The following is a 25,882-nucleotide window of genomic DNA, read 5'->3' on the forward strand; positions in this document are numbered from 1 at the left end:
CCCCCCCATGTACCAGGTCCACTGGACCAACAGAAACGAGAGCTCACGTCATCCTTCTTTCAGATCGCCCATCAGTGTAACCTGAATCTCAAATGGATAACCGCCACCACACACACACACACTTCCTCATATACACGTGCATTTGCAGACAAGCAATGATAGCATTATAACTTATTACTGAGGACACTGTTTCTGGATCAGCTAACATGATGATCAATAATTATAGATTTTTGTCTGTTTAATGTGAAATTCAAGAACTCGGGTAATGCCAAGGTTTTTACTTGTAAAACAGAGTTGGCTTTAGTGTACTTAGGGAAGGGAAGGTGTACCCAATGAAGGTACACCTCCAAAAGACTGCACATCTTCGGCAATCCAAACAGAACTTGTTAGTAATTTTACAATAGCTCACTGTAACAAAATGCTACTAGTTGTAAATAACCCCCATCCAGTAAGTATTTCAGTATGTGATACATTTCAAGTAACGATGCATATATATTTAAAATTACAATAGCAAACCAAAAAGTAAAATTGTATTGTGCAGCAGTTCCATTCCATTTGAGACTCGACAATTTCTTATGTCCTGTTAGCATGTCCTGTGACTGGACAGTACCAACTATATTGCTATGTAAAAGTTAATGGAGAAATTATCTCTCGTGAAATAAAAAGATTTTGGTTGAATCCATTTCCTGAAAACTCAGACTTTATGTACTATGCCCGCCTGTTACAAATAAACAAAGGTAATTGCAAATTTATGAAAAATACAATAAAAATAAACATTTTGCATCTGTTTCATTCCCTTGTTAAGGAAGACCAGCCCACCTTTTCTTTTAAGATACAATGATTAAGGAAAATCTCATCTGAGGCTTTGAGAGTATGTTTTTACTGAGCGTAAAATCAAACAATAAATTCATAATCAGGCACTGAGAATATAATATCCAGCCACATTCTAAAGTATCTGTAACCATAAACTGTTTTAATTTTATGACCATAAATGGTTTGAATAGGTGACCTAGTGAATAGCATGTGCTTGTAATTTCAGTTAAAAACAAGTTTATGCTTGAAAAGAAACCAGAAAAAAATGTACATTACAATTTCAGTTTATTACAATTATTACAGCTGTATTATTTTTATTCAAGTGAATAAATTAACAAGGAGCCTTAAATTTCTGTTCAAGGTTCCTTGTTCCAAAAACCTAGATCAGAGTAGTATTATTTTGTTTTGAATATTAGTATAATGGATTAATGATGCAAAAATGTCAAGTGTTCTTTTTACTTGTGTTTACTGCCAGTTGTTTTTTCTTCCAATAGAAACACTGTTGTTAGGTCAGATTGGGTTCTAAGATCCATACGCTGTTTCCTTAAAAAAATAGATTCTCTTATTCCCTTCATCACCAGCAGAGAGCAGCAAAGGAAACAGAAATGTGCAGTCTCTCTAAAGGCAGCAGTGTCATGGAACTAAATGAAGCAGTCAGGTTCAGTGCACCAGTGTTAAAAAGAAAAAAAGAAAAAAGGAAAACAACATTATTGCAGTTGTGGAGTGATTCAGCAAATCTGTCCCATTCATGATTACTAGAAGAAATAAATGCTGCTGATGCTGCTGTAGCTGACTGAGTCAGTGAAACCGATCAGGCAGAATGTGTGAACAGAAATAGAGGTGTGAGATTGTGTCCCTGTCACTTGTGCTGAAATTTCAAACTCCTAACATTAGCGGCATTGACAGAGAGAGACCTTGACACCCGTCTGCTTGGAGTGGGCGCGCACACTCACATGCAGGAGCTGTCAACTTCAATTCTATCAGCCACCACTATGGAGGGTGCAATGCAGTTAAGATTCAGACTGACCCACTTTCTCCCGTTTAGGGGGAAGCCTGTAACTTGGTGGTTGGAAGCCACTGTTCTCTGCTCACTGGTCCCCCTCTGGACTGAGTGGTGTGTCCCATTTGCTCTGCTGGCTCACAGTAGGACAGCCTGTACCCAAGTTCACCCTTTTCATGGTCTTGTCTCATTTTTATTTGAACACTTTTTATGTCATTCTTTTCCATTTTTATTTGGAAAAGTCTGTAGTATGTAATAAAAGAAACTAAACGCATACATCATTTAAACTGCGACAAAATAAAAAGTCCTTACAGACTTTATAGATTTATGAACTTGTAAATTGGGGGTTAACCATACCGTGACTAGAATATTTACCGTATTTCGACCATTGTAATCCGTCTCATGGTCCTTTCTGACCTATTAAATCTTCACTACACATTTACCTCATTTGCTAAGGATGGAGAGCATTTTCACAGCAGCAGAGGAAGTAGCTGTGTCTGCAGCAGTCAGCTGGCTGTTAGCACACAGCCTCCTTAAATCCCTTACACAATGAAAAATTTCCTGTGACTCTGGCTCACATGCACATTAACACTCATGCAAGGACACGCTCGTACACACTCAGAGCCTTTTGTAGCCACATCTGTTCACATGGAGGGTTTTCATGTACATCTGGGATGGGTAATTCCCTGTTTGTGTGTTGAAATATGTGATGAGGATGAGAGTGTGAGTGGTTCTTATGTTCATTTTTCATCAGCCCTTTTCAGTCATCATCCCTCTTGTTCGTGTTTGATAGGACCATACGAGGGGAGGGATTCATTTTTTGAGCACCTGTAGGTGTGTGTATGCCTGTGTTTTTGTGTGAGGACTGAAATCTAACTGCTGTACAAGGTGGAAGAAAAGAAAACTGAAGAAAGGAAAAAGAGGAATATGCAACAGTTTTTTAAAAATATTTTATTTTTCACTGAATTTGGGTTAACGCTTCTTTAAAGTCTTTTTTTCAGTCATTTCGGAGTAATTAGTCAATATTTTTCTGTTTTTTCTTTTAGTATTAGCATAATGCTGATGCAAAACAAGGCCTAATAACTTTTTATAATTTATATAGTATGGCATTTTTTTTGACAAATATAAAAAGTGAAGGTGTTTAGTTTGCTTCAGGCAGAATTTATAAACTTTAGCACCAAGGAAAACACACAGAAAAGTAGAAGGGTGAAGTCATGGCCCACGCTGCAGCCCATCTTAAGAAAGCTCGCGAGCTTGAGCAACATCCAGACTACAGAGCTTTGCAGAAAGCCAGGGAGAAGAGGAGACGGCAGCGGGAAAGAGCTGAACGAAAGCGTCAGGTAAAATCTGTCACACGTGGTGTGTATCATGACAATTTCATTACCACATTCTGTGGTGGCCTTATCGTACACTTTGGTGTTACTGTAGGACAACATGAAAAGGGGCTGTGGGATTTGCACAGATGTGGAGGTGGTTGAAATCGCACTAGGTAACGGATAAAGTACAATGTCAAAGAAATAGTACTGTACCACTGTCTACCATAAATAGTATAATTTTTTAAAAAGATTTTCACCGTCTTTGTTTTAACCTTCATGGCAATACAAGCCCCTACCAATACTAGTGCACATATGTTCATAGTGACCTCGTGTACATAAAGCAGCTGTTAATGAGACATTCGTGATAATAAGTAGAGTTTTGATTTTCATCCAGTGTAAGCATACTTGTGTTGTCCTTCATTACATGACTGACTCCAGGCGAATCTGTGCAAATCCTGTACGGATACAGAGATTACAGCTGGATCTCAATCAATCTAATCTCTGCATGTGGAGTTTGGCAAACAGCTGAATCAGGCAGGCAGACGAGTAAAAACTCAAAAAGTGGAGACTGAAGAATACACACCACACACACGCACACACACACACACACACACACACACACACACACACACACAACCACACACACACAGACACACACAACAGAAACGCACACACACACAAATACGCACACACACACACACAAAACGAGTTCTGTCTAGTGAAAAATTCTATGTAAGGTTGAAATTAGATTGCTTGTACTAACCGGATCTGACTTGGTCCATTTTTCAGTGGTTTCGGTCAGCCTCCCATATGTCCCGTTATGCATGAGCAACACATGTACAGCAGCACAGCCAAACAGTTGCATACACACTCACAGCCACACACTAACATGTCATTAGTGTTGTAAAGACTCACTTCTTGATGCATTCTCAATCATCCAGGTAAGTAAATCTCCAAAAGTTGATTCTGTTCATCTGGACGTAGCGTTTTCAGTGGGAGAAACGTTTCGTCACTCATCCAAGTGACTTCTTCAGTCTCAGCTGACTGCAGGTTTCCCCAACCTTATAAACAGTACTGTTTATAAGGTTGGGGATAAACAGTACTGTCAACTTTTGGAGGTAAAGTCTCACTGTTCACTACCATGAAAAACCTTTGTAACAGCAAACCTAATCAAACACTTAAATCACCACCATGAACATTTATAAGAAAGTAACCAAGGCAAAGGGACTAAAGCTAAAGCCGTCCAGAGCTCAGAGCCAATCCAAGCCAGCAGCCTCGGTATGAGCAAAGGATCGAAGGAGTTATGTAGACAATTATAGAGATGAGTAAAAATGAAGGAAGTGCTGAAAGCCTGTTATAAACATGCTGAAAAAAGATGAAAGTGTTTTTGTTGTCGTTGTTATATATATCTGTTGCTTTTGTTTGGTAAGGAAAAATATATCAGACATTTCAGTTAACTGTTTATGCTTCAGCTAATTTTGCTTTGAAGAGCAGTTATAGTTCTTAGAAAGAAGAGAATCAGAATCATCAAAAATCTGTATTACCATGTCAGACTTGCAAAAAAACATGGAATTGGCCAAAGAAATCTCAATTAGTGCATTTCTTATTTAAATCTTTTTATTGCTGTGTTCATTTTTAAATTTTGTCTCAGAATCCTGACCCTTGGTGTTCCTGAAAGCACCGTAGGCCATGTGGTCTACATTCTGAGTGAAACTCAGCTGTTATGCACCCTACCATGAACACACACACACCCATCAGTGGGTTGTGTCTGTGGAACTGAAGGTCTAGAATGGTAAAAATAGCTAAGACAGGAGAAACAGTAAGGGTTAAATGTTTATGGCTGCAGTTGTTATCTTACTGCGAGAGAGGAGAGGCAGCGGAAGAGTAGGCAGGACTGGGCCTTGACCACAGTACATCGTACATTAAGTCAGAGCTAGAGGCTGATCCTCAGTAGCTTGCACTGTGATAAAAGGAAACAACAAGGAAATGTAGTAGAATTAATTAGAAAAGGAAGCAAGATTTGGTAATTTATTAAATATGTTTGAACCGAAGATATGTACAAATTTATTGGACTGTAGGATTAAAGGATGCCAGTAATCAGGAGTGTACTGAGAGATGCAAAGTGAGAAACTGCAAGAATTTGACAAAGTGGCCAAAGAGAGTAAAGAAAGGCGACAATATTCAGGTAAAGCTGGGAATTCTTTTCCTGTCTGAATGGTAACCATGGGAAATGCAGCAACATGTAAGATATGTGGATCAGATAAAGCTTCAAAGACCGTTGGGATTGACTATGCCTCAAATCAACATACTGATTACTACAAGGCTGCTGACACTGGATCTAACGTTGATGATTTACTGGTAAGAGATGGAAAAAGCAGACTTAGGTTGTTATAATTTCTTTTTCTGTTAATGTCCTTTTTTGTGAGAAACAAACATGTTTGTTTGTCCCGTGTTCAGCAAATGAAAATAAAATAAACAATAAAAGCAAAGGTGAATCAAATAGACCAATACAGCAAGGCTGGGATGGTCCATTTGGTAAAGTAAATCCATTGGGCATCTTTCTTTGCCTTTAGACAACAATTCTGATGGCAAAAGAACCAAACGAGACGGGCAAAAAAAAAAAAGAAGAAACAAACATGTTAATGTCTGATGGTTTGTTTGGGATTGTGCGACATTGCACGTGAAGGGTAATCCACATAGGGGGTGTGGTATGATTGTTGACATGTATTGCGAAGTTTGATGACCTTACAAGTTAACGCCCACTTTAACACTTTAACCTTGCTGAAAAGAGGTTAGAAACTTGTTGACACTCTCAAGATAATGAAGACACTACTAATGTTCATATACTGTGATATTCAGCAAATAAAGCGATACATCGGTATATTTTGATTATTCAAATATCAGATGTCATGCAATGAAAAATTCTATTTTGGGCCAAAATCATTACAGAGGTAATGACAGGCCATCGTCAGAAAGTCATCACTTCCTTTGACTTTGTTTTGTTTTAACGAACAATTCTAACAAAAAATGAACACATTTTGAATAAAATGAAAACAAGTCTTACACCAGGAGAACAAGAAATGCTGGAAGGCTTGAGATCAAACAGTAATAGATTGGGAACAAGTGCGGCAGTTTAAAGCAGGTAATATTTATCAGTGCAGGACAGACAAAAATGGAGGAAAAAATAGTAAAGACACAAGTAAAACTAAAAAAAGACACCAGGAATGGCTAAATAAAACAGAAATAAACTTAAGCCTGAACAAAAAAAAAACACGACATCAAAATGCAAATTTAGTATGACAACCTGATGTAGGGATCAAGGTTAGAATCTCCATGAAATGAATGTAAGTCAACATAATGTCCTCTGGCAATGTGGAAACGTGACTCTGTGTGTGCATGTGTGTGTGTGCACGCGTGCGCAGCTGCTTTGTGATGGTTACATTTAGAGTAGCCTAGTAGGCCACTGATACTGTACAAGCAGCTATGTAGCCATATAAAAACACATGATTGACCCTTTATTTTATGTCTTCACATTAAAAGAGCTTTAAGGAACAAACCCATCGTGTGTGTGTGTGTGTGTGTGTGTGTGTTGATTGGATGTGAGTTTATGGCTGTGTGTGTGTGTGTTTTTGTGTGTGTGTGTGTGTGTGTGTGTGTGTGTGAGAAAAATACTGTTTTGTCTGATAAATGGAATGTGGCCTTTAATGTTGTTACTGTAATATTGCATGTGGCACTTTTATCAGAATGACACAGTAACAAAATAAATTAGAAACATTTGCTTATTTACCTGTTATTAATATTACCCTAATTTCTGTTTTATCTCTGTAGTCGGACAGTAACACCAGTTTCCTCCGGGCTGCCAGAGCTGGAAACATTGACAAAGTCCTTGAATTCCTGAAGAACGGGGTTGACATCAGCACATGTAACCAGGTAAGAAAACGTAAACAACATTGGATTTTGTTTGAATTCTTGTATGCAGTTGCATTAATTTGAAGAGAGGCGATAAAAATAAAAACTGTGACAAATTTTCAGGTTTTATGGAGGTATATTTTTCAAAACTCCATCTTTGTGTTTTTAATTTTAAATAATACTTTTTAAGTTTTTAGTTTTTTTTTTTAATCTAAATATTTATTACAACTTTCCAGAACTGATATAGCAATTGTGTGAAATAATATCTAAAATCTGCTGTTTAGTGCTTCAATGCAAGCTACTGTCAAACCTGCTCAAGCTAACCTTCGCCCTGCCGTGTCATGATGGCATCACACAGCGAGTACCTTAACCTGCCATATCCCTTTACATACTCACAGCTACCCTCATAGCACCCATTCTTCCCCCCAATCTCAGCAGCTTTTGAAAAGGTCTGTCTCCGTGACAGCTGTTCTCGTCCCCTCCCCATACTCGCCCTGTCCCACATTCCGCCGAAGGGGAGGGATTGGAGAGGTTAAAATATTTCCCCCTACTCCTCTCTCCTGTCTACGTCAATGTGATTTACAGAAGTCACAAGACAGCCTAAAGGAGTGAGGCTACGTGAGCGTATGTGTTGTGTGTGTGCGTGCATATCGTTATTTTTTACTGTGTCATTGCTTGACTGTTATAGCTGGTTTGCAGCTATAAAAAGCCAACCCGTAGCTCTGCTGTTTGTTATCATGGGCACCATGGGCTCTGTTTTGTGCCCCGAGAGGGAAGCCTGAATATAGAAAGCTGTGCACACACTAATCTTCACATGCACATACACACAGACATGTACATAGGCACACACACCTCCTGTCCTGCAACAGGAGAGCCTTGCCCTAATAGGATTTCTCGGTGGTCAGATGATCAAATTTGAGACCTTGTCAAGTGACCAAAAAATGTAAGGGACATTTTTATACATATCCCAGTTATTCCCTCATTATTGTGTGTGTAGAGGCCAGTATAATGTGCAGTGAATGTAATTTTGGACCTAAGCACGTTAAATATCTCCCAGCACATATGAACATAAGCTATAGACTTTATTTTATTCCAGTGATGTGTAAGTAAACCAAATTAAAGTTATAACATGCACATAAATGCATTACTTTTTTTCTCTTAGTGTTTTCAATAGCCAAATGTAAAATAATATAAAATAATGTGTGCATCTGTGTATTTGTCTCTAATTCTGATTGCACGTGCTTAAATACATAATCATACATTCACAGATTCACAGATCATTTCTACACTTTTTCCACCTACAGATATATGCTGTGTTACAGGCAGGGAAGTCTGTTGTGTCTTTACCTTTTTACTCACAAATTTTAAGAGGAAAGACACTGACAGTATGGTTAAGTTAAAGCACACATCACTGGTCTTAATTTCTGCTGAATGTGTATGACAGCTGATGAGTGATGTCTCTAGAATGATTTTGTTAAGTCAAAGCACAACAGGCAGTGACATGACCGTACTGGAAGTGATGGCATGAGCCCAGGATTAATGCTTTTGATTACTGCAGTAAGATAAAAATTTTTTTAAAAAAAATCACAATAATTCTGTGCATAAATGCAAATTTTCTCCAAAGACTTGAACGAATCACGGAAAAGCATCATTATCACAAAGCCATTATCTGAAATAATGTCCGATAATGAGTCATTAGAGTTAGTAGTCTATTGACAAGAGCCGGATAATGTGACATTGCAGTTGAATGACCCAATTTCCTTTTGCTTGTTTTAATGCGTTTCTGATTACCGTTCACAATGCAATCAAATACAGGAACTGTATCTTAGCATTTTATCATGTTTAATGTTATTCATGGTTTCTTTAAAAAGTCTATCCATCCACAAAACACCAAAGGAAGCTGCAAATGTCACACACTAAGTCATGCACATATTTTGAGTATCGCCCTTGGTGCTATATTCATTAATAACTGAAGAGTAAAAACCTAGAAAGCACGAAGAGAGTGGCAAGGGCCAGAAAGTGGCGCCAAGGGCAGAAGGCTGCCCAAGTTAGTAGAAGAGAGAGTGAGGGGTATATTCCTAGCTTGCCAAAGCCACTGTCATACTATGATTCTCCATTGCACAGATTTTATGAATGAGATATATAAATAAAGTTGTAATGTTTTTTACAGATGATGTTTGTTCTTCCCGTTTTTAAGCATGGTGTGTTTGAGTTTTAGGATTTCAAAAGAGAATGAGTCACTACAGCTTATTCTGCATTTTAATACAATATGCCCATGTGCTTGTATTTGCGTGTTAAGAGTGTGTATAAGAACTGTTTCGCTCTTCACAATTAAAGGCCAGATTTCCCTTCTAATCTACTTAAAATTTTAATCCTTGGTGAGTAATATTACTCTTTACTTTAATCCGCATGCATTTACATTATTTGCTCCAAAATCTATCCCACTGTGACATTTATGACATTTACATTATTTCCTCCAACATCTTTCCCCTGTGACATTTGAGACAATAAAACGGCACCAAGTAAGCATGGTTGTTTATACCATGTGTGCTTATAACAAAGGTCAGCGGTCAAAGCAGCTTGAATGACAATCTGCGCTGGATGAAGCTCAACATTTTGTCTCCTGCTAGGGGAAGCAACAAAGTGCCAGGGATCACGATGTCCATTAGCTAAATGAAGCTTTTAGGAACAACTGAGCTCAGAGGGAAAGGAGATTTAGATCGGTTTGTGTGACTGTGTGTGTGTTTTGTAGGGTTTTCTTGTCTCTCCTGAAATACATAATGGCTGAAATGTGGCTGAAAGTATGATTATTTTGTGCCGTGTCAGTGAGTCTATCATTTCAGAACTGAAGTATAACTGAGGCTGGACTTTCTGCTTCTCAAATGTCAGCAAAGAGCATCTGATATAGCCTAGACTATTTTTTTCTCTTTTCATTCGTTGCCAGTTCAGTGGAAAAAGTCACAGATGGACTAACTGCATACTGATTTAAAATATACTGAAGTGATGATGATATTAGAAGGTTTGGCCATGCGACCGGACAAACATGATATGCAGTGTGATCATTGTGGAAGTGATAATGACAATTAAAAAAAATCAGCAAGAACATATATTAAAATTTAAAGTCTTTACTTATCAAAAGTGAGTGCTTGCTATGATGAGTCAGTTGCAGACCTTGCAGACCTGCGTGATGATGATTTAAGTGTTTGATTAGACTTGATTAGACTGTGAGGAGCTTTCACACTTTAAGCGACTGTGCTGTGAGAGCATGTGTGACTATTTTAGCGTGATGCAGTGTGACCAACTCATAATCTGACATACAACTGATTGAGAATGTGTCATAGACTGTCGATCGGTGGATCTCTGCAGATTTGATTAAGACACATAACAGACACTGGACTAGTGCCATTTGTGCCGCTTTAGTCGTAGCTCATTAGAAAGTGTTTGCACAAACTGAAGGCATTTATGCCTTCTTAGGTTTTATGGATGTACCATAGTGATACGAACTATGTGTCATTTTTCACTCTTTTTAAAGTCATGTTATAAATCACTCAGCCAGACAGTCACTGATATACTTTGGCCTTTGAGGAATGCCCCCCTTTTTATTTTAAAGGCTGACATTTTCAGTTGCTTCTAAATATGATTATCTATGTTTGGATGTGTGTTTGGGTTCCCTCTATGACTGTGCAGAAATATGACACCCTCTTTGGCTGTTTGGCATTTAGCAACTCGCGAGAAAGAAAGAGAGGGCGTGTTTCTATTTGTGTGTGAATGTATATGCATGATGTACATGTGCTATGGAGGGGAAAAGGCAATGATAGAGGGGTTAGCAACAGCTCCTCTTTTATATCACTGCCCAAAAAGCATCCAGAGCTTAGAGGCACATTTCCTTGTTGTCATTCATCTGAATTAGCCTGCAGGAAGAGGACAGAGCACATAAACCTAGAAAGCTGGTTCTAAACCAGTATAGAGGAAGCAGGAGGTGGAGGACTGGTTGGAGTTCCATCACCAAAGACAAAAGAAAACAGAGCAAAGGATTCATGAAGGCACAGAATACCCAAAGGAGCGGGCATTTTGAAAGATAAAAAAAAGAGCAACATTTCAAAGATCCAAAGCACAGGATGGAAGAAAAGGAGGATGAGGTGAATGGTTTTTGTTTTGTTTAGAGTTTGTTTCTGTGTGTAAATGTCAGCGTCAGAAGAGGTACTGTGAGTTTTCGAGTGGGGATAAATCAGTTGTGTTGTAAGGGCTTGTTGGAGTGCAACATTTGAGGTCTGCTCTCCTCTTGTGCTGCTATAGTTCCTGTTGATAAATCTGAGGTGAGGCCTTTGTTATGAGCGAATTGAACTGTGAAAAATCAGCCAGTTTTTTAACCCAAATAGTTTTTCTTCTGTTTCCATTCTTAAATGTCAATCTCTCCAACTGTGAATGAAATGAATGCCATAAATCATGTACAGTATAATGCAATGTCAAGTTGGATTATACCTTCATAAGTGACTATAAACTTAATCAAGATTTTTTATTGTTGCCAATTTTACAAAAATTCACACTTGTACTATAGTTTTCCTTTTTTGCAGGAGTATACATTATTCCATTAGATTGTTATTGAGCCAATTTCCAGTAGATATCGCTTTATGTCCTGTAATGTTGGTATGCCTTATCTTTGATACAGGGGGGTTGTAATATGATTCCCTGAGCACCACGCAGTTTCATTTTTTCTTCACGTGTTTTCTTGAAATCTTCTCTTGTTTTCTGTTTAGAATGGTCTCAATGCGTTACACCTGGCGGCTAAGGAGGGGCACAAGGAATTGGTGGAGGAACTGCTACAGAGAGGAGCATCTGTTGACTCTTCCACCAAGGTACACACATGATTTAGCTTTATAGGTTCTTTAATTGATATAATTCAGTTAATATAATTGTTGCTTTAATCGCTCACTATATATCTAATGGGTTTTTCTTTGGCTTGCATTGGCAAAGATAACTTTTTAAAGATAAAGCTAAATTTTTAAAAAAAAGGGGAAAAAAAGATAAGAAAATTATTTTAACCAAAGGAGAAAGAAGGAGATGATGGAAAGGAATTAAATAAGTTGTAAAATACCATAAAAATCATTCCTTCTTTAGTGAATTAAGGAGCCATTGGGGTGGATATGAGGGTGATTTAAGATGATTATGAGAGTTTGATTGTTTGTTTCTTCAGACATTCAGTTTTATTAATTAATAAAATATTACTAATTGTATCATATATAAACTTAGCACAATGAGTCAGGAAATTTTTGATTGGCTGATGACTTGTTTGTTGTAACAATGTTTCTTGGCAGTAAATGTTGGAAGCCCTGTTTAATTTTTTTCCATTAAATGGTGCCACATTGGTAAGGAAATTGCATTTGTGGGTTGAGCAGCAGAGTTGAGTGTGTCGGTTGCGCCCATGAAAAACCTCTCTGCCAATCCCAAACAGCTTCTTCTACTAATGACTTGTGCTTTGTGCCTCTGTTGTTAAATTATTATTATTATTATATGGCCAATATGTTTTGTATACTCAACTCTGCTGCTCAACCCTTTCCAACAGTATAAGATTTATTGCCAAGAAGCATTGTTACAACAAAGAGATCCTTACTTTTTGTGCTAAGTTTAGATATTGTACCATTCAGTCGGAAGGAGTAAGAGAAGGCGAGAGTGAATGTGTAGTGCGCTTTTTGGCAAGCTGCTTGTTATGTGAGTCTGTGACTGCCTCATGACTCAGGCTCAACAGCTAGCAGCAGTGAACAGCTGACAAAGAATCTATCACTCTGCTGTTTGTGTCCTTCGAGTGACTTGAATACGTTTCTTGGAATTAAACCCAACTTTTACATCCTAAACATTAAAGCAGAAATGAAATGTTTGAATAATGTGATTTTAGCCCTGTAACACCAAGTGTATGTATATTTTTTATATGTGTCAAACATTTCAATAAACATTCATTTTCAAAAATCTGAATTTTCTGGAATTTTCAGGGTTAAGACTGAGGGAGGTCAGAGAGGACAGATATTTGGTTGGTGATCTTAACCCTGTTTTCTCTTTGCAGAAAGGAAACACTGCCCTCCATATTGCCTCTTTGGCTGGACAAAAAGAAGTAGTCAAATTGTTGGTGTCAAGAGGAGCAGATGTCAATTCTCAGTCACAGGTGAGAATTAACAAGAACTTTTACAAAATGCATCAGCATGCAACACAAGCAACAAGTATATGATGTGGTTTGTCTTCAGAATGGCTTCACGCCACTCTACATGGCGGCTCAGGAGAATCACTTGGAGGTCGTGCGATACCTCTTGGAAAATGAAGGAAATCAAAGCATTGCAACAGAGGTATGTTTTTCTTTCATATTGTTATATATACAATTATTGAAGGTAAAAACAATATGTAATATCTTGCCTATTTTCTTTTCTTTTCTCTATGAAGCCTGTAACCATTTAACTTTTTTTCCCCTGTGCTCCTCCAGGATGGCTTTACTCCACTTGCTATTGCTCTTCAGCAGGGGCACAACTCAGTTGTCTCCTTGTTGTTGGAGCATGACACTAAGGGTAAGGTACGCCTTCCAGCCCTGCACATTGCTGCCCGCAAAGACGACACAAAGTCTGCTGCACTGCTGCTTCAGAATGACCACAACGCTGATGTCCAGTCTAAGGTAAGGGAGGGCAACAGGGACAAGTTACATTTTATTGTTTGTGGGTTCCTTAGGGAACAATAATAAAACGGACAGACCAGGCCTCTCTGAAAATGCTGTATTGTACAGGTCCTTATTTTTTATTTTCAAACTGTGCAAACTTATAAACATACTCAGTGTTTTAAATAAAAAAAAATACTGAGTGTTTCCCCTAACAGCCCTTCACCCTATTCCCCTTTTCTCTCTCTATGCATCATAACCAGATGATGGTCAATAGAACCACAGAGGTATACAGACTTATCACTTCCTCCTTTAATTCTGAATTTTGTCACTTCTGACCATTTTTTTCAGCTCTTTTGTTTTGATCTTGTCCTTACTTATTGAGGACTTTTGTGACATAGGGATACCCTGCATGCCAGAGTTTGCTGTATTAGACACTGCATGGCTGACAGTAAAACACAATGTGTTTTATTGACAATCCCCAGAGAATGTCAGTTAATTACTGATAATTTATTTTATAGATTTTTGTTGTTATTTTTAATTGATAGGTCATTGAAATGTATTATGTTTACGAATTTTATACTGAACTGATAACCTGAAAGTAAAATCAGCTTTTTCTTTTACTCCTATCTTTCTACGCGTAACTCAGCGCATGTGTGTCCTTGTGCATGTTGATTTACTTCTCTGAAACACTTTGATCTCTGATCTTTAAGTAAACTTTGTTTCTTAATTAAATTGCACCATGTCTATCAGAATGGGAAGGTAAGGAGTGAACCGACCTGCAATTGTGTACTATGAAAATTTATATATATAGCTAATATATAAATGTTCATTTGTCCACCCAAGTAGAAACACATACTTGCGAGCGTCCATAGTGTTGCTTGGTGCTTATGAGTTATGTTTTGTCCTTTATTTCAATATATTTATGTATCCAAAAAACCAAGTTGATTCACCCGTAGTTTTTTTTAGTAAGCATGGCTGAACTTGAGCAGTTTTGCATGTATTATCTATTGAATGTGCTATTTTGGGATTTGCTCATTTTTATGCTCCTTCTTACACAATGTTTTTCTTTCAGCACGCTCTTTCATCATATTACTACTTCAGCAGAGTCTGCTTCAGTAGAGTCTATTCCTGTATCTAACAATGAAAAGTCTTTCTTACTTTCTTTTGTTCACTTTCATTTTACTTTTCTCCTTTTCGTGATGAGCTGTTCTGCACTCTCTAACCTCTTTTCCTTTCACTCTGTCCCTCTCTATTCTCTCCTTTCCTATCAGAGTGGTTTCACCCCTCTGCACATTGCGGCTCACTATGGTAACGTGAATGTCTCCACCCTGTTGCTGAACAGAGGAGCTGCTGTTGACTTCACAGCCAGGGTACAGCCAAATTCCTACTGTGTGGCTGTTTTTGACTTTGATCATTACAGAAGGGCATGTTATTTACCATCGTAGTGTTCACTTCTAATAAGCTTTTATTAATACATTTACCTCTAGCCCATTAAACGTTACATTTCTTTCTGTATGTTTGTAGCTAAACTACTTTGCTAAGACTTTTACATGCTGTAGTTTTTGATGTACCTTTGTTTCTGTATCTGCCTTGTCAGAATGGAATAACACCTCTACATGTTGCCTCTAAGAGGGGCAACACCAACATGGTGGCCCTGTTATTGGACCGAGGTTCTCAGATAGATGCTAAAACAAGAGTAAGACTCAGATTTTATTAAAACCATAGTGAACAATAAATAAGTGGAATCAACAACTTTCCACGTCCTCTTTCTCAAAATCTTTAAACTGGATTAATGTGTGCGTTTGCTTGTGCATATGTGATTGTTCCGAAGGATGGCTTGACGCCCCTGCACTGTGCAGCCAGGAGTGGACATGATCCTGCAGTTGAGCTTTTGCTGGAAAGAGGAGCCCCCATCCTAGCTAGAACCAAGGTTAGCATATTTGCACTAGTATATCATTTATAATTTATACAATATGAGTACTATTGTTCCTTTTTATATGCCTTTGGTTTTTATCTCGGCTGCTATTCTTTAAATTTTTTGCCTCCATGTAGAATGGACTGTCTCCACTGCACATGTCAGCCCAGGGAGACCACATAGAGTGTGTAAAACTACTGCTGCAACACAAGGCGCCTGTTGATGATGTCACACTCGACTACCTTACCGCGCTGCACGTCGCAGCTCACTGTGGCCACTACAGAGTAACTAAGCTCCTCCTGGACAAGAAGGCCAATCCCAATGCAAGAGCACTGGTAAGGGTTCAAAGAAACAATAAGAGAAGCACCAAAACTGGTATTAACAGAAATTATCATGATATTTACTGATGCACATATTAAGATAAAAAGAGTGACACTATGGATCGTGAATATCTTGCGATTTACTAGTATGCTTATTGATATATATATTTATATATTTCCATATTCTTTCATATAAAATGTTCCTGAGTAATTTCAAACTGCCAACTTGGATTGTGAAGTCAGCATTGATGGTCTGAGTTGGAAATCTGACTTGAGGGGCAGATACAGTTAAAAAATTCTGACTGGGAACACGTATATTCTGACTTTTCACCTTCAAATTAAATGCCTCTTTGGTTTGGAAATGGTCAGAATACAGTTAGTTTTAATGATATATAAGAGTCCCAACAGTAGTAAGCATAGGGTTAATCAGATTATCAGGGGTCAGTTGACCCAAAAAGTTTAATAACTCCTGAAATATAAAATAAGGTTATAAAATTTAAATACTCCAATGCTACCTTTTTACTATAGAGTCATGCATATTCCTGCTAATTTTTCTCTTACTGTCTCTGCCAGAATGGTTTTACTCCTCTCCACATTGCTTGTAAGAAAAACAGAGTGAAGGTGATGGAGCTGCTGGTCAAATACGGTGCCTCCATACAGGCAATTACTGAGGTGAGATTGTTTTGGTGTGTCAGGATTTCATGGATTAGCACAGTATACTTTGTTGCTAACATTGTTCTAAATTTGCATTTAATGCTTCTCCTTGTTACTGCATGTCTCTTTTTTCATTATTGCAGTCTGGTCTGACTCCCATGCACGTAGCTGCTTTCATGGGTCACCTCAACATCGTTTTACTTCTACTGCAGAATGGAGCTTCTCCTGATGTTCGTAACATCGTAAGTAGTAATTTCTTTTATCAGGTCAGCGATCAGCAGTCGGAAATGCACATCACAAAGTAAACACACATTTCATTTGTTTCAGTGCAAACACGTGAAAAAATGTACCCCGTTCTGGTGTACTTTTTGTGTTTAGCACAGTGTCCTAAAGCTTATAAATCTTCTGCCTTTGCTTATCAGCGCGGTGAGACAGCTCTCCATATGGCAGCACGAGCAGGACAGATGGAAGTGGTTCGCTGTTTGCTGAGAAATGGAGCGTTGGTGGATGCCATGGCCAGGGTGAGTCAGCTGTAAACATTAATCACTCTTTCCTTCTGTTTACAGTAAATTTTTATATTTCAAGCACTGGTTTGAATGCCTGATGTCACCTGTCCCAGCTCTGCCTACAACATCACCGTTCATTCTAATTTTACTGCTTTTAAATGACTGCATCATTTCCGTTTATCCTTTTCTTCTATAACATGTACTACCTCTTTTCCCCTCAACTACAGGAGGACCAGACTCCCCTGCACATTGCATCCCGTCTGGGAAAAACAGACATTGTCCAGCTACTATTACAGCACATGGCCTACCCGGATGCTGCCACCACAAATGGCTACACTCCTCTCCACATTTCAGCCAGAGAGGGGCAGGTGGAGACAGCTGCTGTGCTCCTGGAGGCTGGAGCTTCACACTCAATGGCCACCAAGGTGAACAGAGGATGAATGCACGTAGACAGATAAATAACATGTGATAAGTTAAATCAGTGGAATTTTAATTAATCTCTTTTACATCTACAGAAAGGATTCACTCCATTACATGTAGCAGCAAAATATGGAAGCCTCGACGTAGCAAAACTTCTCCTTCAGCGCAGAGCTCTTACTGATGATGCTGGCAAGGTGAGCTGAAGTTGTAGAAGCAGGTTCTGAAACAAAACCCAGCACTGAGGGTAATTGTCTTAATTTCAGAGAGAGACACATTACACTTAATCTTTGAGCATCTGATTGTTTTCTCTGAAACACAAATTATGGAATAAAACTGACTTGAAATAAAAAAAAAAACACACAAAAACACACACACACAAAAATATCACAAAGGCTTGCAAAAAGTTTCATTAAATCAAATGCTTCTTTTCACAGAATGGCTTAACTCCACTACATGTGGCAGCTCATTATGACAACCAAGAGGTGGCGCTGCTGCTCCTGGATAAAGGTGCATCGCCTCATGCTACTGCAAAGGTTAGGCTGAGTTTTAAAGAAAAATAAAGGTCCATGAGAAGCTCACACTTGTTTGCATGTACTGTATTTCTATCATAGTGTATATCTTCTTTCGTTCCTCTGTTTTAGAATGGCTACACTCCTCTCCACATTGCAGCCAAAAAGAACCAGACAAACATTGCTTTAGCGCTACTGCAGTATGGAGCAGAGACCAATGCTTTAACGAAACAGGGAGTCAGCCCTCTGCATCTGGCAGCTCAGGAAGGACATGCAGAGATGGCCAGCCTCCTACTGGGAAAAGGAGCCCATGTGAACACAGCGACAAAGGTCACACAGAAGCACAATCTTTATGACATTTTTATTTATTAAAATAATTTGAAGTGGAAACAAGAAACACATGCACTCTACATACAGCTGTATAAAACTCTTTAGTTCTTAAGCTGAGTGCTCTATAACAACAGTTTTGTCTAATTTGTTCCATGAAGCAATTTATTACTATGTTAAGAAAAGTAATAAAATAAAAAAGTGTGAAGGATGGTAATGTGACATTGCTTTGTGTTTTACAGAGTGGACTAACTCCTCTGCATCTTGCTGCCCAAGAGGACAAAGTCACTGTAACAGAAGTACTAGCCAAACATGATGCCAACTTGGACCAGCAAACCAAAGTACAGACATGCATGTGCATGACAAATTTAACAAGTATACACAAAAGAAAATTGTTACTAGTAATGAAAACCTAACAGTATGCTAATCTACAAGAATTTTCCTGTGTGAATGACAGTATGTCTTGCTTACTTTCTGTTTATTCGCTTTATGTTTACATGTTAATATTTAAGTGTATCATATGGACGTGCATGTAAATACCTGCCATCCAGAGGCTTTTTAAAAACATAACAAAGTCTTCATATACATCATATATTCAGGAAGCATTAAGATTGAGTTTAGTGCTTGCTTACAGAAGATCAGTTTTAATCTCTCACCCTCTCCCCCCTCGCTACAGCTTGGATATACCCCTCTGATTGTCGCCTGTCATTATGGAAATGCCAAGATGGTTAACTTCCTGTTACAACAAGGAGCCAGCGTCAACTCCAAAACCAAGGTTATATTTAAATCTTAAATTTGAAGCATGCAAGCTCTATTTAACTTAAACTGCAGACACAGCATGAAGCAAAACTCAAATATAGCATCCCTTTCGTTTTAGTTTCTACTGTGACTTAACAAAATTTTGTTGTCTTCTTTTTAAACTTTTGCCCCGCAGAATGGTTACACGCCACTTCATCAAGCGGCACAACAAGGGAATACACACATAATTAATGTTTTATTACAACATGGGGCCAAGCCCAATACTACTACAGTGGTAAGACACAATAGAGCCCAAGCATTTACTTTTAACATGTGAAATATGTTGTGGAAAAAGTTCTGCTGGTACGCTATCGTATATCCTTCTCTCTGTTAGAATGGAAATACCGCTCTGTCGATTGCGAAACGTTTGGGTTACATTTCTGTGGTAGACACACTGAAAGTCGTCACTGAGGAGGTCATCACAACCACAACTGTAAGCTCATGATTGCTTTAGCCTCTGGAAATGGAGCCAGGAAATTTTTTTTAACTTAAACTATAACCTTTCTCTGTTTTGGTTGTCTGTTTTCCATGACTCTGAATGGTGTTACATTAGACGGTTACAGAGAAACACAAACTGAATGTTCCAGAGACCATGACTGAGATTCTCGATGTGTCTGATGAAGAGGGTAAGTTACTTAAATGTAGAAAACAAGAATTTAGTGTGCTGCTCATCGATATCAAGCTAATTTTTTTATAGGAAAAAACTACTCCAGTCATGAGACACAATAAGTCACGACTGAGCTTCATTAAAAAATTATACCTCATTGTTCAAAAGTTGTAAAAAAGTGTATGGTAGGTGATGTAGTTTTGGATCTGAAAAAGTGCTCGAAGGGTTGAAGAAGAGCCAATATCTGAGATGTCTGTGGAGCTCATCTTTTCGATCCCCATATTACTTGCATAGTCAATGCAACATATATTACATATATATATATATATATACATGTGAGAGTGTTATTAATTTTTTCATTGTTCATAACAAGGTTTGGCATTTTTGTTGTATCTGTTTTCCAGGCGAGGACACAATGACAGGTGATGGGGGAGAGTATCTAAGAGCAGAGGACCTCCGTGAGCTGGGAGATGACTCTCTGCCAGGACATTATCTAGATGGCTTCAATTACATGAGCCACAACTTGGACAGGTCAGAAACAGCACACACATATTGTATTTGACAAACATCTAAATTTGCTCACAGCAAACCTTCCAGATCTGCTGTTAGCCAAGTTCATCATCATAAGGAATACCTAAGTAATGCAGATATATACAGAAAAGGTCTGAGAAGATTCACCTTGGTTTTTCATCAGGCCCCAACACACTCCCATTCACCAAAGTTTCCATCAAAGAGAAGTTCTCATTGAAGATCTGCTTACAAGTCACCAGGTAAGCGTAGTATCCGTAGTCTAACCTTCAATAAAGTATCTTTAGACACTTGAGGTGAGTTCAAATAGCCTGCTGATGCTTGTTGTTCTTTAGGTGTCAACACTGTCTAGAGAGCATGAAAAGGACTCATTCCGTCTGAGCTGGGGTGCTGAACATCTTGATAATGTTGTGCTGTCCTCCAGTCTGCTACATTCTGGGTATAAACACACACAAACACACACAGAGAAAAACTCACACTCCTTTCTTTCAGAGAAAATCCAAATGTTGGGACTTAACCCAGTTGCAAACTTAACATACACATTCCCATTATGTCTGGAAATACTGAGGGTTTTTTTTAAACCCACAATTTGTAAAATCCACAAGATGCCATACACTTTTTGTGGATTTGCATTAAATCAGCTTAGGGTGCACACTTTATCCAAATTTCTTTAGTAAATTATCCACAATCAAAAGCAGAATTGTCTTTATTGTCACTACACTCAGGTACAGTTTCATTTTGCATGGCGTCTCTTATAGAAATAAATACATTAAGCCCATCTTTGGAAATTCTACCAACCTGTTTATGGTAGCAGTGCCCTCTAAAGGCACATTGACTTCAAAGTAAAATCTATTTTTTTTCACACTTGTAGCATTTTAATTTCAGAGTGAGCTTGGACATTAGAATTCAGACTAAATTCCATCTTTATACACAAAGGTGTACATCTTGGATAAACAGGCTATGTGGGCATTTCTAACTGGATCTTCTCATTTGCATTTTGCTTTGTGTACAGTATGTGCAGCAGCATGTCAAAGGATCAGCTGATATTGATTTTTTTTTTAATGATTTACTTATACTCAAAGCATTATTCTGCCATTGTTGTGTATTTTCTGGTTCTATTTTAGTTTACGTGCCGATAAAGTCACCAAAGTTTAAGACACAAAATGGCATCTCGGTGCTTTGCAAGCCTTTATTTCTGTAAATCTTTCTCCTGTTTGCAGCTGTCCTTCAGCTTATATACCTCCTGCAACAAATTACTGACTGTTCTGCTGCTTGTGCTGGCTAATGCACTACTTCAAGGGTTATCATTATATTCTGAAATAGATATTCCATCTTTTACATGCCCTTATTTTTTTCTGGTGTACTTTTGGTGTATTTTTCATACCTTCTCATGTGTCTTTTCTACTCCTTTTATTTTTCCTGCTGTGTAATTATCTGTCTGGTCAGGTTTTCTCACTTTTACTCATTCTTTTTTCTCTCTTTCTCTTTTGTTTATTTTGTTGTTGCTTCGATGTGCATTCTCTTATCTTCTCTGTGTTTGTGACTCTGTGTGTGTGTGTGTGTGTGTGTGTGTTGTTTTTGTATTCTGCTTCTAGCCGTTCCTCACCATGCCTAGACCATGACAACAGCAGGTGAAGTCTTTATTTTGTCTATTTTCTTATCTCCTTTGTGCCTTTACTTCTTTTTCTTTGTCACTTTTGAATGATTTTCTCATTTCCATCCTGTTTCTCTGCTTTATTTCATAATGAATGCCCTTACATTACCTGAAATAACCTGAAATAACCAGATTTTTTTTTTATCCTTAGTGCAGCTCTAGCTGGCTTTGCCCTGTTTTTAATGCAATTTAATTAAATCAGTTCATAATACAACCTGTGTCCTGACCAGAATCTTGCAAGTTAAAAAATTAAAGCAGAATAAAACCGAAAGTGTTTCTCCAGGATAAAGTGATATTTATTGAGACCTATTTGTTATTAATGTCTCTTCTCAGGTTACAAAAATAGCCTTTTCTTTTACCTTTACTTGATTCAGTTGCCTTGTGAGCATGGAGATTTTGCATCTTTATTTGTTTGAATGTCTAGAAACCAATTCATCCATTTCTGGTGCCTTTTCTTTAGCTTCCTTGTCAGCTTTATGGTAGATGCCAGAGGTGGAGCTATGCGTGGTTGCCGTCACAATGGTTTGCGAATTATTGTCCCACCAAGAAAGTGCTCTGCCCCGACACGGGTGACTTGCAGGCTGGTGAAGAGGCATCGTCTGGCCTCTATGCCACCTATGGTAGAGGGTGAAGGGCTGGCTGGTCGCATTATAGAAGTGGGACCCACTGGAGCCCAGTTCTTGGGGTAAATTTGGTTGAGTGTGCGTGTGTTTGTGTGTGTCTGCGCGCATCTACTAACAGTTTGTGTACTTGCTGGTGGCTTTGTACTATCTGGTATAAGTGTGTTTCAGTAGTTGTGTGGTGTGTTCATACTTTCTTCTTCACTCCCCCTCTGTGCTGCGTATGGATCAGTAAGCTCCACCTACCTACAGCTCCACCCCCTCTGAATGAGGGTGAGAGCTTGGTCAGTCGCATCCTGCAGCTGGGTCCTCCAGGAACCAAGTTCCTCGGGTAGGACCATGTGAGGGTGATACCCAACCACCCTCAAATCCTGGTTACACGCCCACCCGTGTTTTTCCCTTGTCCTAAAATTTGAATTTTTTTTTAGTTTTTCATGATATATATATTAATTATTATAATTTTTTTTTGTGGTGCTTCTTTTCTTTCTTTGAAGAGAAGGACAGCTTTACCACCTGACCTGTTACCTTAACCTGTTGAGTTTTCTTCATGCTTCCCACAAGCACCTATCTCCCCAATCATGTTTCTAGTTGGATTCTATCTCCCCAATCATGTTTCTAGTTGGATTCTATCTCCCCAATCATGTTTCTAGTTGGATTCTGGTCCTGATGTGAAATAGATGTTTATTTGTTTTTATGTTCATAGTTTGTGTTTTGAAATTAATTTTAACTGAGTTTTTATTGTTTTCTTTCTTCGTAAATTCATTCACATGTCAACCTAAACACTATGCTATCATTGATTTTTCTCTGGAGTTAGCGCTGAAAAGCATTAATTAGCATTAGTCCAATTTGTATTTGCTTTTACCTTGTCACACCTTTTAGGCCTGTGATTGTAGAGATCCCCCATTTTGCTGCTCTGCGGGGCACAGAGCGGGAGCTAGTGATCTTAAGGAGTGAAACAGGAGAGAGCTGGAAGGAACACCACTGTGACTTCACTGAAGAGGAACTGAACCAGATACTTAATGGCATGGATGAAAGTAAGGGATCTGAAGTGGCCTGTGATGTATAACTGTGATCGATAGGTTGATATCTCAAAGCATTTTATGTAAAACAATACATGAATGCCATAAAACGAGCAACACTAGAGCAGGAGAGAGTTGTCTTATAGATTTTAAAATGCTAGTATAATAATGTGAAGCACAGTACGTAAATAATAAAGGGAAAAAACAAAGCATTGACTTTATGCTTTCTTTCACAGAACTTGATTCCCCTGAGGAACTTGAAAAGAAAAGAATATGTCGCATCATCACCAGAGACTTCCCACAGTATTTTGCTGTTGTGTCAAGGATAAAGCAGGACAGTCATTTGATTGGTCCAGAGGGCGGGGTCCTCAGTAGTACTCTCGTGCCCCAGGTCCAGGCTGTATTCCCTGAAGGAGCCCTTACTAAGAAGATTAGAGTTGGGCTTCAGGTGTGTACATTCCTTGACTGGTATACCAACAGAATATCCAAATTATGGCTATGAAGAAAAAAAATATGAATACATATTACCACATATCTTGCCCCAGGCTCAGCCTATTGATGTTGACATGGTGAGAAAGATTCTTGGTAATAAAGCAACGTTCAGCCCAATTGTCACATTGGAGCCAAGGAGAAGAAAGTTCCACAAACCCATCACAATGACAATCCCAATTCCCAAGACCTCCAATAGTGACACCACATTCAGTGGGGAGACCCCGACTTTACGTTTGCTTTGTAGTATTACAGGTAAGTATCTATAAATAAAACCCTTTGTTTTAGAAAGAAAACATCTTGGATGGCTTTCAGGCACATCTCATTGGATGACATATTGAAATGCTCCCGTGAACATCCTAATTTATTGTTCATGTTGTATTTGTTGCTTGTGCAATTGCTGGGTTTTTTTCATAATTTTATTAAGATTTCTATGTTTAAAATCTTAATATAAAGCTCTTTAGTCAATCTTTGATATTTTTCTTTGTGTGCTATTAAAAGAAATGACCTGATTTAATGGACGTAATTTATCAGAACTTCGTGGTGGTGGATGTATCTTGTCTTAAGTCCAATAAAAAGACAAATGTTGTCTGAAGATTAAAAAATATTGCATGAACTGTTTTCAGAGGTTGAGTAACAAATCATCGGTTTACCTTTCAGGTGGTACCACTCCTGCACAATGGGAGGACATCACCGGCTCCACGCCTCTCACTTTTGTTAACCAATGTGTTTCCTTCACCACGAATGTGTCAGCAAGGTAAATCCTTTATTTGTTGGTAAATGACGATGCACAGTTGCAGTCTTACGATTGAAGGTTATAAACGTTTATGCTTAAATTTTTACCTGTTGATACTTACCTAAAAGTGTCGTTCATTTGTAGATTCTGGCTGATAGACTGCAGACAGATCCAGGAGTCTGTTGGTTTTGGCACTCAGGTCTACAGAGAAATCATCTGTGTCCCATACATGGCTAAGTTTGTCATTTTTGCTAAGACACTTGACCCCATTGAGGCTCGCCTACGGTGTTTTTGCATGACAGATGACAAGATGGACAAAACCTTGGAACAGCAAGAAAACTTCACTGAAGTCGCCCGCAGCCGAGATGTTGAGGTGCAGTGTAATACTGGGGAATAAATAAGGCAAATCAAATCAAATTGTGTGCACAGGTTTATCTAACGAGGGTTAGACAGTAATTGAGAAAAGTAGGTCGATGTCAATTAATGATGGTTAAGTGGGTATTTAAAGATTTTAAATCAGACGCAGGTTATTACTGACTGATTCTTATTAATATTGGTTCTTTTTCATTTCTGGAAAGAAATTGAATTATATTGTCCAAGAATTTTTGTTTCTTTTGAGCCATGGAAACATTTAGATTTGTCATATCCTGATACAGGTACTAGAGGGGAAACCTATATTTGCTGACTGCTTTGGAAACCTGGTGCCTCTTACCAAGAGTGGGCAGCATCATGTGTTCAGTTTCTATGCCTTCAAAGAGAACAGACTGGCCCTCTTTATTAAAGTATGACTTTAAATCTATTAAAATATATAAAATGTTTACTTTTTTACTCAGAAATTCACAAATCTAAATATATGCAAGTCAGAGACATATTTTTTCCCCAAATATGAGCAGATTCGAGACACAGCACAGGAGCCATGTGGTCGATTGTCTTTTACCAAGGAACCACGCACGTACCGTAGTCTTAATCTCAATGCAATCTGCAACCTAAACATCACCCTTCCATCATACTCAAAGGTCAGCTTTTAAATATTTTACCATGTATGCTAGGTGATTTTAACTTTAACTTTGAAACTGCCGCATTGCTGATTTCTCCTCATTTTTAT

The 25,882-nt window shown here is 38.3% G+C and overlaps 1 protein-coding gene across 5 annotated transcripts in view; it reads left to right on the forward strand.

Annotated features, from left to right (window-relative positions):
• Window positions 1-4,219: 4,219 nt before the first annotated feature.
• Window positions 4,220-25,882, forward strand: part of LOC102312787 (ankyrin-2) — a 68,342-nt gene continuing 46,679 nt past the window's right edge. For 3 of the 5 annotated variants that reach the window (XM_042228742.1, XM_042228744.1, XM_042228743.1), the window contains exons 1-37: window positions 4,220-5,487; window positions 6,958-7,059; window positions 11,796-11,894; window positions 13,097-13,195; window positions 13,275-13,373; window positions 13,508-13,693; window positions 13,936-13,959; window positions 14,426-14,434; window positions 14,947-15,045; window positions 15,273-15,371; window positions 15,507-15,605; window positions 15,728-15,925; window positions 16,484-16,582; window positions 16,708-16,806; window positions 16,987-17,085; window positions 17,298-17,495; window positions 17,586-17,684; window positions 17,925-18,023; window positions 18,132-18,329; window positions 18,569-18,667; window positions 19,003-19,101; window positions 19,261-19,359; window positions 19,459-19,557; window positions 19,678-19,750; window positions 20,136-20,262; window positions 20,426-20,501; window positions 20,595-20,698; window positions 21,855-21,890; window positions 22,374-22,598; window positions 22,766-22,864; window positions 23,413-23,567; window positions 23,789-24,000; window positions 24,098-24,296; window positions 24,702-24,798; window positions 24,922-25,150; window positions 25,434-25,559; window positions 25,671-25,793. In XM_042228742.1, coding sequence (XP_042084676.1) covers window positions 5,344-5,487; window positions 6,958-7,059; window positions 11,796-11,894; window positions 13,097-13,195; window positions 13,275-13,373; window positions 13,508-13,693; window positions 13,936-13,959; window positions 14,426-14,434; window positions 14,947-15,045; window positions 15,273-15,371; window positions 15,507-15,605; window positions 15,728-15,925; window positions 16,484-16,582; window positions 16,708-16,806; window positions 16,987-17,085; window positions 17,298-17,495; window positions 17,586-17,684; window positions 17,925-18,023; window positions 18,132-18,329; window positions 18,569-18,667; window positions 19,003-19,101; window positions 19,261-19,359; window positions 19,459-19,557; window positions 19,678-19,750; window positions 20,136-20,262; window positions 20,426-20,501; window positions 20,595-20,698; window positions 21,855-21,890; window positions 22,374-22,598; window positions 22,766-22,864; window positions 23,413-23,567; window positions 23,789-24,000; window positions 24,098-24,296; window positions 24,702-24,798; window positions 24,922-25,150; window positions 25,434-25,559; window positions 25,671-25,793 — 4,425 coding nt within the window. In that variant the 5' untranslated portion in view covers window positions 4,220-5,343. The remainder of the gene's footprint in view (window positions 5,488-6,957; window positions 7,060-11,795; window positions 11,895-13,096; window positions 13,196-13,274; window positions 13,374-13,507; window positions 13,694-13,935; window positions 13,960-14,425; window positions 14,435-14,946; window positions 15,046-15,272; window positions 15,372-15,506; window positions 15,606-15,727; window positions 15,926-16,483; window positions 16,583-16,707; window positions 16,807-16,986; window positions 17,086-17,297; window positions 17,496-17,585; window positions 17,685-17,924; window positions 18,024-18,131; window positions 18,330-18,568; window positions 18,668-19,002; window positions 19,102-19,260; window positions 19,360-19,458; window positions 19,558-19,677; window positions 19,751-20,135; window positions 20,263-20,425; window positions 20,502-20,594; window positions 20,699-21,854; window positions 21,891-22,373; window positions 22,599-22,765; window positions 22,865-23,412; window positions 23,568-23,788; window positions 24,001-24,097; window positions 24,297-24,701; window positions 24,799-24,921; window positions 25,151-25,433; window positions 25,560-25,670; window positions 25,794-25,882) is intronic. The other 2 variants (XM_042228745.1, XM_042228741.1) reach the window with 2 other exon arrangements.

The sequence above is a fragment of the Haplochromis burtoni genome, unplaced genomic scaffold (assembly GCF_018398535.1).
Source record: "Haplochromis burtoni strain Fernald_Lab_line unplaced genomic scaffold, NCSU_Asbu1 Contig_345, whole genome shotgun sequence".
NCBI lineage: Eukaryota > Metazoa > Chordata > Actinopteri > Cichliformes > Cichlidae > Haplochromis > Haplochromis burtoni.